Source organism: Peromyscus maniculatus, chromosome 14 (assembly GCF_049852395.1).
Source record: "Peromyscus maniculatus bairdii isolate BWxNUB_F1_BW_parent chromosome 14, HU_Pman_BW_mat_3.1, whole genome shotgun sequence".
In the NCBI taxonomy this organism is placed as follows: domain Eukaryota; kingdom Metazoa; phylum Chordata; class Mammalia; order Rodentia; family Cricetidae; genus Peromyscus; species Peromyscus maniculatus.
Window position 1 is genome coordinate 946356 of NC_134865.1, and position 13198 is coordinate 959553.

General features: G+C 42.5%; 1 protein-coding gene across 3 annotated transcripts in view; it reads left to right on the forward strand.

Annotated features, from left to right (window-relative positions):
* The window catches only part of Nin (ninein), a 103852-nt gene that overhangs the window by 75312 nt on the left and 15342 nt on the right, over window positions 1-13198 (forward strand). For all 3 annotated transcript variants that reach the window (XM_076550547.1, XM_076550546.1, XM_076550549.1), the window contains 6 exons: window positions 900-1112; window positions 5429-5542; window positions 8783-8905; window positions 9601-9714; window positions 10970-11116; window positions 12764-12943. In XM_076550547.1, the coding sequence (XP_076406662.1) occupies window positions 900-1112; window positions 5429-5542; window positions 8783-8905; window positions 9601-9714; window positions 10970-11116; window positions 12764-12943 (891 nt within the window). The remainder of the gene's footprint in view (window positions 1-899; window positions 1113-5428; window positions 5543-8782; window positions 8906-9600; window positions 9715-10969; window positions 11117-12763; window positions 12944-13198) is intronic.

A 13198-nucleotide genomic window follows, 5' to 3' on the forward strand; every position in this document is an offset into this window, starting at 1 on the left:
CATTTTGTTGTTAATGAGAAAAATCATAATGACAGGCGTATATATCTATCTATGCAGGATGGATAATGACAATATGGGAAATCTTTTTGCATAAAATGTCCTGCATTCATTAAAATACATACCATATGGTGGTATCTAGATATACTAAGTTGGAAAGATAGCATCTATAGGATATAAAAGTGGAAAAAGCAGGCTGTTCAAACATGCAATGATTCTTTTTATCTTTATTTTTATTTTTTGGCTAAAATAAGGTGGTGTTGTATATGCATAGAAAATGACCTAGTGGTATGTGTATTCAACTATAAAGAATAGGGAACCTGTAGCCTGGAATTAACCGGTGTCTGACTTTTTCATATACCTCTGAATAGATTGAATTTGTAATCATGAGCATATATTATTTTTGTTATTGTGTGTGGGTAACAAAGCACGCAAAGAAAAATTCAGTTTGTTACAAAGAAGACATGCAGTAGGCTGGTTCTCCACGGCAGCGGTTCTCAGCCTGTGGGTCTTGACCCCTTTGTGGGCATCCAATGATCCTTTCACAGGGGTCACCTAAGACCATTGGAAAACACAGGCATTTACGTTATGATTCATAACAGTAGCCAAATCACAGTATGAAGTAGCAAGGCAAATAATTTGATGGTTTGGGGTCATTCCAACATGAAGAACTGTATTAAAGGGGCGTAGCATACAAAGGTTGAGAACCATTGCTTCACAGGCAGGACAGCCAGGGTGAGAAGCAGGGCTGGCCCGTGGCACAGTAGCCGTGTACAGAGATTTTTTTTTTAACTTTACATTGAGAGAGGAAAAGAGTCTCTAAATATGCTTTTTTTTCTTTTATAGAAAAAGTAGGCCAGCGATTTAAAAAAAAAAAAAAAACTTATTTCAATTTTAATTAGGTTTCAGATTTAAAAATCAAAAACCAACAGTTGGATTCAGAAAACACAGAACTCAGCCAAAAGAACTCCCAAAACAAGGAAGAACTGCAAAACCTTAATCAACGTCTGGCAGAGGCACTGTGCCAGAGGGAGGAGCCAGGAGCTTGCAGCCCCGAGAAATGGGAACAGGAGAACTCGAGTCTGAGGGAAGAGCTGGAGCGCTGCAAAGTGCAGGTAGGCCCTCCGGCCATGCTCACCTTCGCTCGCGCAAGCCAGAGAAGGCAAAGAAATTTCTTCAGACGTAAGACCTTAATTATTCAATCAATATGGTACTGGCACATTAATATGTCCTCCAGATATATCAGATATGTGAGAGGGATAGTGCATCCCCCAGCAAATGGAGAGCGAGCTCATGGAAGCATCTGCAAGCTATGAATAACACACTGGTGAATTCATCTCAGCTGTGATCAAAGAGATCTTTTTACAAGAGCATTACGCTTGTGCCAGATAACACAGACTTCCTGTTTGTTATTGTTGTTGTTCCCCAAAGAACACAGGTAACAAATATTTACTTAGGTTTACATTCTCCTGCTGGAGATGAGTTGAATCTACAAGCAAATGTAAACAAAAGTTCTATGCAAATACTGGACCCATTTATAAAGGGCCTTGAGCACCCAAGGATTTGGCTCTCTTTGGGTGGGTGGGGGGGCACTCCTAGGACTAAATCCCCCATAGATATCAGGAGTAAGTATGTGTGTAATCCAAGTGTCTTCTCAAATCACTGGGGTCAAAATAGAGGGGCTTTTTTGTTTTGTCTTATTTGTTTGTTTTTAAGCACCTAGACAAATTAGTTAAATATTTAGGAATAGATTCAGATTTCATAAAATATAGAGATAAATCCCAACCACAGTAGAACACTGCATATAATAAATAAAGCTGTCCAAACATCAGAAAAACACATGTAGCTAGAGTTTTCCTGGTCCTGCCTGGCCCAAGGTCAGGACAAATCTCTCTCACCCGCCAGTCCCACAGCCGCTCTGACCCAACCGAGTAAACACATAGAGACTTATATTACTTATAAACTGTATGGCCATGGCAGGCTTCTTGCTAACTGTTCTTATATCTTAAATTAACCCATTTCTATAAATCTATACCTTGCCATGTGGCTCATGGCTTACTGGCGTCTTACATCATGCTTCTTCTCCTCATGGTGGCTGGCAGCATCTCCCTGCCTCAGCCTTCCGCCTCCCTGCTTTCTCCTCCTCCTTGTCCCGCCTACACTAGTCTTCCTGCCTGGCTACTGGCCAATCAGTGTTTTGTTTATCAATCAATCATAGCAACATGTATTTACAGCATACAGGACATCCCACAGCACACATGGGTGAAGTTGTCTTTAGCCACAGAGAGAAGAGATGCTGTCTCTCAATAAAAAAAAAAAAAAAAAAAAAAATTAAAAACCCTTGAAACGTAGGGAGAGAACTGGAGAGGTGGCCAGTGGTGTACTTAAGCTCCTGCAAAGCACCCTTTTGTCTGTTTCTCAGAACCCACATGGCAACTCACAAACCACCTATAGCTCCAGTTCCAGTGGATCTGATGCCTCTGCTGACCCCACACCTCCTGCATGCTCCTGCACACATGTGGTGCACATACATATGCATACAAGATAAAAAAATATAAAATAACTTTTTTAAAGAAGGAAAAAAAAATAAGGACATAAGAAAAATGTGATAGCAAAGTGGGAAACAAAACCAGGAAGAGAGGATTTTTTTAAAAGATTAAAATGACCCTCAAAGTTTCGAAAAGATACTCAAAATCACTCATAATTAGAGAAATGTAAAATAAATAGTACTGGCATGTAATTCCTCACTTGAAAGATCAGTATCTATTTAAAAAATACAGCAGCATGTTCTGTTGGCAAGGCTGTGTTGGCAGACATTTTCATATATTGTGGGAGTCCTACACTGATACCACCCATGTAGAGGTGAATTTGGCACTGCCTACCACTTACCTTTTGTCCAACAATCTTACTTCTAGGAATTTAGCCTCAAAATATCCCTGCAACAATATGAAAGGTCATATGCATGAGGCTATTCATTCCAGCTTCGCTCATATCTGCAAAGTTGTAAGAACCATCGAGATGCTTGCGCACAAAGGAGTGACTGAATTAAGTGTTGGGGATATATCCGTGCTATGGGTGGTCTTCTATAACTATTAAAAAGGGAGGAATATAGTTGGCAATGGTGGTGGTGCACACCTTTAATCCCAGCACTCAGGAGGCAGAGGCAGGTGGATCTGTGAGTTCGAGGCCAGCCTGGTCTATACAGCTAGTTCCAGGCCAGCCAGGGCTACAAAGAGAAACCCTGTCTTGAAAAACAGCAAAAACAAAACAAAAAGGGGACCATGAAAAGAATGAGAACAGTCCATAGGAAATGAGTTCCAGGACGTGATGTTAATTGGGTGGTGGAGCCACAGAGTGTCAACAGTGATCAACGCTGTGCTTCCATGCTTGTGAGGGGAAAGGGGAGATGTTAGAAAAGCAACGTGTGTGTGTGTGTGTGTGTGTGTGTGTGTGTGTGTGTGTGTGTGTGTGTGTGTCTGCCCTTTACGTAAAGGAATGGTAAGGCAGACACTCAAGAGATGGTGGCAGAGAAGTTGGCTGGGAAAGGCAGGGACGGTGAGATGGGAATGGGGTGGGAGGTCTGAGGAGGAGAATGACGCTCTGTGGAGTTCATCTTTGTACAAAGCTGGACTCATGGGTCTCACATGGTTTGTTTGTTTTGCTGTTTTTCTCCCAGTTCTGGGAATTTTGAGCTAGAGCTTTGCAACAGCTTGGCTACTCTAGTACTGAGCTGCATCCCATCCCTGTTTCACACGATCTTTATATACTCAAAGAAATAAAATCAATCATGGTGGCTGGGGGTGGGGTGGTACGGGAATAGAACACAAACACTAACAAACAGAGCTGACACTGTGTATAATATAACCACAGTTGGAAGAAAAAAAGAATTCACAGTCCATAAAATACTTTCATACTCTAATCAGAAATCATGATTCTTGTGGGCAGGCCTGCAAGCTTATTTTGTACATGCTAGAGGTGAATGAATAAGTGAATACAGCATAGGCCAAGGATGAGAACTATGCCTCTCACTGTTGGAAAAGAAAGCTGCAGTGTCAGTATGTGGAGGGCTAAGGTGAACCCTCTGATGTTGGTTCAGGGTCTGAGACATTGGTGTGTATACATAGTATATATACTGAGAGATAAAGAAACGTAGGTGTGTTTTTGTATGGCATAACCAGATCATGATTTCTAAATACCATTTTCCTATAAAAACACCTTGGAAAAAAATTACTGATTCTGAGGTCAGAACAGGAAAGATACAAGTTAAACCTGAAATGCCCCATGGTGCCAGACAGAAAAAAGTGCTAAAAAAAAAATAAATAAATAAAAATTAAAAATAGGTGGCTGGAGAGATGACTTAGTAGTTAAGAGCACAGCTGTCCTTACAGAGGACCTGGATTCGATTCCAGCACCCATATGGCAGCTCACAATTGCCTATAACTCCACCTCCAGGGGATCTGATATTCTCACACAAACATACATGCAGGCAAAATACCAATGCAAATAAAATAAAGTAAAACTAATAGGTCTTTGGTTTGTTTTTTTGTTTGTTTGTTTTTTTGGTTTTTCAAGACAGGGTTTCTCTCTGTAGTTTTGGTGCCTGTCCAGATCTCACTCTGTAGACCAGGCTGGCCTCAAACTCACAGAGATCCTCCTGGCTCTGCTTCCCATATGCTGGGACTAAAGGCATGTGCTACCTCTGCCCAGCACTAATAGTAGATCACTATTTAAAAACTTAAAATATGGACAAATTCAAAAGACTCACACACCCATGTAAAGGAACTTCCAATAGCCCAGACTCAAACAGTTTGATCAATGAACTACAGTACAGAATGAAATAATTATAGAATAAGTATAACAGATATCCGAGTACATGTTAGCATCAATTATTTGAATAAACAGACAAGCAGCTGCTCTTCCTACAGAATTCTAACAGATGCAGAAATGAAGGAAAAAGACGGAAAATCATCCTTAGGAAAACCCTAAGTGGTAGCTATTGCAGCCTGCATGCACTGGTAAACACTGGGATGAATAAGCAGAAATCCAAGGAAAGAAGCCTCTCCCAGGAGGTGACTTCAGTAGAGAAACATGCAAAGATGTGGCTCAGTCATTAGGCCCATGCTACACACATGGAAAGTTTTGGAAGATAATTTGATTTGTTCATTGAATATAAGGATAAATGATCTCAAAGCAATGCCATTGAACTGGCATTACTGTTTCCTAGGATTGCTTTCTAGGGGCTTAGTGAAGTTTCCCCAGCCAATGACTATGTCTGTTATATGCCTGGGGTGGTTTCCCCAGCCAATGAATATGTCTGTTATATGCCTGGGGTGAGGTTTCCCCAGCCAATGAATATGTCTGTTATATGCCTGGGGTGTGAGGTTTCCCCAGCCAATGAATATGTCTGTTACATGTCTGCTCTCTTTCTTAGACTTCCACTTTAGTGGCTTCTCTGGAGGCAGAACTTTCTGAAGTTAAACTCCAGACTCACACCGTGGAACAGGAAAACCTCCTTCTCAAAGATGAACTGGAGGAACTGAAGCAAGTAAGTCTGTGCTTGCGGCGTGGAGTGTGGAACTCTTCACACGCGCTTGATAATGTGCCCTCGGCACTGACATTGCTAACCAGCTTACTGCCTCGAATTGAGGACCTGAAGTGCAAGTGTGTTCATAAGGGCTCTGGTTGATAATTCAATAGTGAAACAGCTTATTTATAGGGTAGACTCTAAAATTCCATTGCTATGAATCTCAGTCATTTCAGTTTCAAAATTGTGTTTCTCCTGGCCAGATGAAAAAGTAACATTAGCTTGTCTGATGAGAGGGTGGCTTTCTGGCTCATGACTTCCAAAACCGTTCTTTGATTTCTGAAGACCCAAATGAAGTGGGTCCCACCCATGTCTTTTCTTTGTGGTGGTGGGAGTCACCTGGCTTAGGAGGATAAACTCTCCAGGGTCCTCATATCACACTCTCTTGCACTTACCAGGTTAACTTGTAGAATTTGCTATGATGTTGCCTGCTTGTAATCCCAGCACTCCGGAAACTGAGGCAGGAGGATTGTGAGTTCAAGATCAGTACAAGCTCCATGGCGAGGCCCTGTCTCAAAAAAAAAATTAGCGTGGTTTTTAGAAGGCTATTTCAGAGTTTCAAGGAAAGACTTAATTTTAAATATAGAGAAGGGCATACCTCAGGGGAAAAAAAACTACAGATGAAATATTGTCCGATCTCCTTTGTTTTTATTATGTGTAAGAATGTTCCCACTGTACCAATCTTGTTTTATAATAGAATGTAGTTGTTCCATTTATTTGCCCCACCCGCAGGTTACTTTAATACTTGTGCCATCAGACTGTAAATGTTCCCTCCTACATCTGTTCGCCCTGTAAGCATAAGGTGTCCCTCCCTAAATGCCGCTAACAGTCTTAACTAGGTTCACACTACCCTGTACCATACATGTCTGAGCTGATCGCTAGTTGACTCCCTTACCTAGTGATGGAGTAAGGCTCTCAGAGCACTGTGTCTCTGGTAATGCTTCTTCCAGGACTGGCACCAAACAAGTGTCTTAGAAGAGTTTTTCTTCACTGGGTACTATAGTGCAGAGTGTGTCTCTCCTGCCACAAGTGGAAACTCCGTTTGTTCCATATAAACATGCAGGAAGCTAACATCCACAGTCTTTCTGTGAGGTGAGAGTATCCCAGAGCCATTGATGCCAAGTTTGTTAGAATTAACTCCAGTCCCCCTCTCCCCCTGTACCTCTGAAAGCATTGCTTACTGACCCTTTCAGTGATAATGACCAACCCATGTGCATACTCTGTGGGACGTATGCCAATCAGTTCATGTGCATAACATGTGGGATGTATGGCAATTAATTCATGTACATATCATGTGGGATGGATGACAATTAATCCATGTACATATCATGTGGGATGTATGCCAACCAATCCATGTGCACACCGTGTGGGAATATATGCTGTATGGCCTTGCTGAGCTACATAGCACAAGAAAAGGAGCAGAGTGGAGAGAAAAACAACATGAGGAGGACATCACTTGGCACATTTTAGCCCACATGTTCCCTGGGGCATTGGTATAAATAGATGGAAAAACCATGAGTTCCTACATGCACATGGTAGGAAGTCATTTTGCCATGAGGATTCTTGATTAAGATGCTGTCAGTTTCCAGTCCATCCTTGCTGCCCTGTAGCTTGGACCCAGAAAGCATATGCTACTCTGTATGACAAAGCCCTGGAAGCACATATATATATGAGGTTATGAGGTATGTTGGATTTGCTATCAGTTAAAAACAAGCTTCACCCTGTAAAATCTATTTTATCCTAACTATTTCCAGTGTTATATGGGAGGCCTTCAGATAGAAAGATGGCTCTATCATAATGGTAATAAAGAATCGAACACATGAAAGCCAAACCAACAAGAGGAATGCTCTTATAAACAAAATGTGTAAAGTGTGGGAGGGGTAAAGTGCATGGGAAACAATTAGCCTCCTAAGAGTGGTTCCCAACTGGGTTGGAGTGAGGATTGCTCCCCAACACCTTTTGGGGAGCAAAACCAGGGCATTTTGGTTTTCACAAGTTGGGGAATTAGTATTGCTGAGTGTAGTGGATAAAGCCAGAGATGATGTGAAACATCCTACAATGGACTGAAAGACCTCTGTCGCAAAGTATCCAGCTTAGAGGGTCGCCAGTACCAACATGGATGCCGAAAGGAACAAAAGCAGCCTGGATTGCCTCAGCTCTGAGGAGTGGAGAGAAGGAAGCCAGTGTGTCCACTCCGATGGCATGCTACTGGGAAGTCATTAGGCTTCTCCCAGAGCAAGGGCACAACTTTAATTTACCCACATGCTGATACTCGTGTGTGATAAATACCAATCCCTAGTGTGTTTTGTTTTTGAAACAAAATCTTGATGTGTATCCCAGGCTTGCCTCGCACTTCCAGTTTTCCTGCTCAGCTTCCTGCGTGCTAGGATGATAGGCATGTACAACCATGCCGTGTATTTCTTTTTTTTTTTTTTCTTTCCTTTTCTTTTTGGAGACAGGGTCTCATAAAGCCCTTGCTGGACTAGAAACAACTGTGTGTGTGGCCAGGACTGCCCTTGAGCCGCTGACCCTCTAGAGCAGTGGTTCTCAGCCTTCCTAAGGCTGCGACCCCTTAATACAGTTCTTCGTGGTGTGGTGACCCCAACCGAAAAGTTACTTTCGTTGCTACTTTATAACTGTAGTTTTGCTACTGTTATGAAGAGTAATACTTTTGGAGATGGAGGTTTGCCAACGGGTTTTGACCCACAGCTTGAGGACCGCTGCTCTGAACCCACCTCCACTTGCCGGCGCCAGGATTACCATGCTCAGCTAATGCTCTGGTCCTGACTGAAATGGTTGAAATACTGAAACACGTATTTTGAATACCTTTTAAAAAGCCTGATAAGACACGTATCACGTGTTCCAGGAGCAGAAGTTGAACCGATGATGGCAGAAGAGCAGTGTGATATTTAACTGTGACCGTAGAATTGAAAGCCAGGAGCAGTATTTGGCAACATCTGCCTGCCTCTCTCTAAGCAGGCAATTCAGCAGTCAACAAGGGAACAGTGAGGAGCTAGTTGGGAACAGTTAGTTCCAGTTAATTATAGGCTGCTAGAGTTTATATGTCCCTTGAAATCTGCCCAGATAGGAAGGTTTCAGGGCCACGAAAGAGCCCTGTTTACGATCCCCCTCCTTTTCCAGTTTCTAGTGTAAACAGAGCGGGGAGGGGATGGCAGGGCTCATTTGTTTAATCTCTTTCAGCTGCACAGATGTCCTGACCTCTCCGACTTCCAGCAGAAAATGGCTAGCATTCTAAGCTACAACGAAAAGCTCCAGAAGGAAAAAGAAGTTCTCAGTGAAGAACTGAACAGCTGCGCTGATAAGGTAGTAAGAACAATAGATGTTCTTGTCCTTGTATACTACAGCGAGCATTTCCCCAGGGGCTGTGGCTGCTGGGTTTCCTGTATTAGTCCAAAGTTATAGGTGGAGTTATGTGACCCTGGACCTAGTGAAGTTGAGATCATGGCGTAGTCTCACTTAATATAGCATGATGCTGTTTGGTATGTAATATATAAAGCACATAATAGAAATACGGCTTTTATCCTCTGAGATCTATTTCATAGGCAAACACTATTTTTTTCTATTATATTTTTACCAGCGATACAAAGATGTTGCTGTCCTTGCTCCGCCTGCCTCATAGGCATTCTTCATTTTCCTGTTACAGTACACGCTTGAGATTTCCAGTTGCCTTTCAGCCCACTTCCTGCCCCCAAATAGGAGACACTGGGGGACAAATAGAAAAAGGAAAACCCAATTAGGAAGAGAAGCCTGACATTAAGTCAGATAGAGCCAGGAAAACCCCACCCCTCCTACCATCCCTGTCTGCTCCTCAAGGCAGATAGGCTGGTTCTTGATGATAATGGCAGACAGCCCCACTCCCCACCCCTACCCCTACCCTTCACCCCTGCCTGGCCTGCTCCTCAAGGCAGATAGGTCGGATGGTAGTGGTGGAAACTGTAAACTGGGTCTGGATTTGCTTACAAAAATGCTCTCCCACCCTTCTTCCCTTCCTGAAACAGTTGGCAAAGTCAAGCCTTTTAGAGCACAAAATTGCTACAATGAAGCAGGAGCAGAAGTCCTGGGAGCAGCAGAGTGAAAGCTTAAAGTCACAGCTGGTGACATCCCAGGAGAAGGTGCGTAGACAATTCTTGCTGCATCTCCTTAATTAGCACTGTCTGGTATTTTCAGCTTCCACAGCAAGGCCCGGAATATTCCAGAGGAGACTGGCCCAAGTGTAGCTGGAGAGTTTCTCCCCAGCTCCTACCTAGCCCCCGCAGTCCCGCAGCCCACTTATAAAATAAACACACCGACGCTTATATTATTTAAACTGTTTGGCCTAAGGGCTCAGGCTTCTTGCTGTCTAGTTCCTATATCTAAAATTAACCCATTTCTATTAGTCTATAAGTTGCCACGTGGCTCGTAGCTTGCCGGTACCTTACATCTCGCTTTTCATGGCGGCGGCTGGCAGTCACAGGGAAGCGGAGTGAGAGATGCTGCCAGCCGCCGCCATGAAAAGCGAGATGTAAGGTACCGGTAAGCCACGAGCCATGTGGCAACTTATAGACTAATAGAAATTGGTTCATTTTAGATATAGGAACTAGACAGCAAGAAGCCTGAGCCCTTAGGCCAAACAGTTTAAATAATATAAGTGTCGGTGTGTTTATTTTATAAGTGGGCTGCGGGACTGCGGGGGCTAGGTAGGAGCTGGGGAGAAACTCTCCAGATACACCCAAGTGGCCTCAGAATGATCGCATGGGACTTCATTTGAGACATCTTTACAATATGACAAAATAATTTAAACAGTGTGTCCATCAAAGCCGGTTGACTGAGAGATTGCTTCCTCTGAAGGTTTAAGGGCGGGACTTAAAGAGCACTGCTTGTTGGTAACCTAGGACAGGACTTCTGGAGCAAGTATGCACCCTCTTATTCTGAAAGCCCTAGATATGGACCTGTCTTTCACAAATTTAACTTGAACTGAAATACAGGTGAGATACTAGTGTAAAGTAGAATTCTGCAAGTATAAATGATTATTTTCAACCAAGAGGTCCTTTACAAACCGGCACCTCAGACTAAATTTAATTTCTCAAGACTCACTGCAAGTATGGTTGGCCATGGTAACTGGCATTCCTTGGTTCTGCCCCCAGCCCCGGGCAGTGGACTGGATGACCATGTCAGCAGTACCTGGCTTTATCTTTTTCTTAAATGTAACTTGACACCCTGTAACATATGTAACATCTTGAGTTTCCACTGGTTTTCTGGAAAGAGAACTAGATGTAGCAAATCACAACAGAGGGGGCCTTGACATTCTCTAGTTTATTCTTTCCTGGACATTTGAGAGGCGGGACGTGAATGTCTGTGTCACCGTGTACAATTGTTCTGACCGTGCAGGTTCAGAGTTTAGAAGACATCCTGCAGAGTGTAAACCTTCAGATGTCCCAGATTAAATCAGACCTCCAAGTGACTCAGCAGGAGAAGGAGGCGTTAAAACAAGAAGTGATGTCTTTACGCAGACAACTTCAGCATGCTGGCGACAAGGTCATTTCTTTTTTTTGTAATGATGCTATAAATCATTTTAGTCTATAATTTGATGGGTTTTGCATATATGTATCATGATGGTTTTGGTTTTTTGTTTGTTTTACCTATAGGTAATGTGTTTGTGTAGCCACTAACTACCAGGGGCAAGCGCTAAAACATTTCTGTCTGCACCCTTTGTCCTCTCCAGTTGATAACCCCAGGGACCCACTTAGGTACTCTGAGCCACCATAGTCAGGGTGCTTGCCTCTGAACCTCATATAAATGGAATTATAGTGATACGAAAAGGGTGGGTTGTTTTTTTTTTAAGACCAAAGAAGCTAAAAGACCATAGCTGAGTTGAGTTTTATAATAATACAACCAAAACATTTTCAAAGTTTAAATAAGAGCATGCATGGGAACCTACAAAACCAGCCAAGAAAAACAGTGAGAGAAATTAAGCTAGGAACACCCATCTCTGGGGGTTGGGGGATGGTGAAACTACAGAAAAGGAAACCTCTGGCCTAAGACAATGGTCCTGACTTAGAAGGCAGGTCAGGACTGCCAAATGGTTGCCTCTGTGGGAGCAGAGTGTAGGAAAGGCTGCTTGAGAATAGATGGCTGGCCTCCCTGGTGCCGCTGAAATCACATCTCATTTTAAATACCACAGAGCTGCTTAATATGTCCACACATCATTAGCAACCTTCCAAATGTCTGGTAAATGGTAAAATTCTCTTCTGTAATAAAAATAGGCCCGAATTCAGTTATTTTTTTTCTCTTGGTTGATAGTACTTAAAAATAAAATAAGGGCCGGGCAGTGGTAGCGCACGCCTTTAATCCCAGCACTCGGGAGGCAGAGCCAGGCAGATCTCTGTGAGTTCGAGGCCAGCCTGGTCTACAGAGCGAGATCCAGGACACCAAAACTACACAGAGAAACCCTGCCTCAAAGAAACAAAAAAAAAAAAAAAAAAAAAAAGAAAGAAAGAAAGAAAGAAAGAAAGAAAGAAGAGGAAAAGAAAAAAAGGTAGTTGTTTCAACTTTAAAAATATCTAACCTTTAAACTTTTTTTTTCTTTTTCACGTTTGACTTAAAAGATAGAAACCTTATCTGGCTGTGTTACCTTTTTAAATTTTTCTGAAGGTTTTTGTTTTTGTTTTTGGTTTGTTTTTTTTTTTTTTTTAGGATAAAAGAGTCTCTTTGGTGGCTTAAAGCATATTTCTGAATTCAGGAGGCCTCAATTACTAGGGCAATATGTGGATTGGCATCTAAAAGGGGGCATGCTTGCCTGTGTGAAAGCCGGTGGTGTTAGCCTGTGGAAGCCTGCAGGCTGAACTGCCTATCAGTCCCTGTCTTCTGTTAATCAAAAGAGTGTTACCTAGGACAGCCAAAGAGGGCTTCCCAAGAAGGAGGCAACTTCTAGACACTTGAGTCCTTTGTACACCGGTTCAGAACCCTTCCATCAGATTTTCTATTGGACTATTTTGCCAATGACCACTTTGAACCTTTAAAAATAAATCAAAATCCCAGAATATCATTTTTTTTCATATCTGTATCTCTAAGCTTGAAAAGTGTTCACTAAGGATTGTCATTAGGTAAACAGGAAACCTGTCTCAAGACAGAAGTGATCCATCAGTTTGCTGTTAAGTTTAAACTCTGCAATTCTCTCTTCAGGACTGGGTCTCAGAAACAGCCCCCCATCTCTCAGGGCTCCAGGGTCAGCAGAAAAGGCTGTCCTGGGACAAGCTGGATCATCTGGTGGATGAGGAACCACAGCTACTTTGTCAAGAGAGCCAGAGACTCCAGACTGTGCTTCAGAACACCAAGGCAGACCTCACACACTCCCGTGAGAAGGTAGCTCAAAAGCCGCACCTTGGTGAAAGTGACCGATGAGATGTGAAAACGAACTGTTTGATGTGTAGTTCTTAGCTGTAGATTTGAGTATCCTGTTCTGGCAGACCTATTTTAAGAATGAATAATTTTTCCTTTACTTATATATAAATTTATCTTTATACATTTAAACTATTTTCATTTTATATAGGCAGTTCTGTATTAAAATAAATCTGTGATGTTAGCTTTCTTATCAAAAGTACAGACTCGTGGAAATTA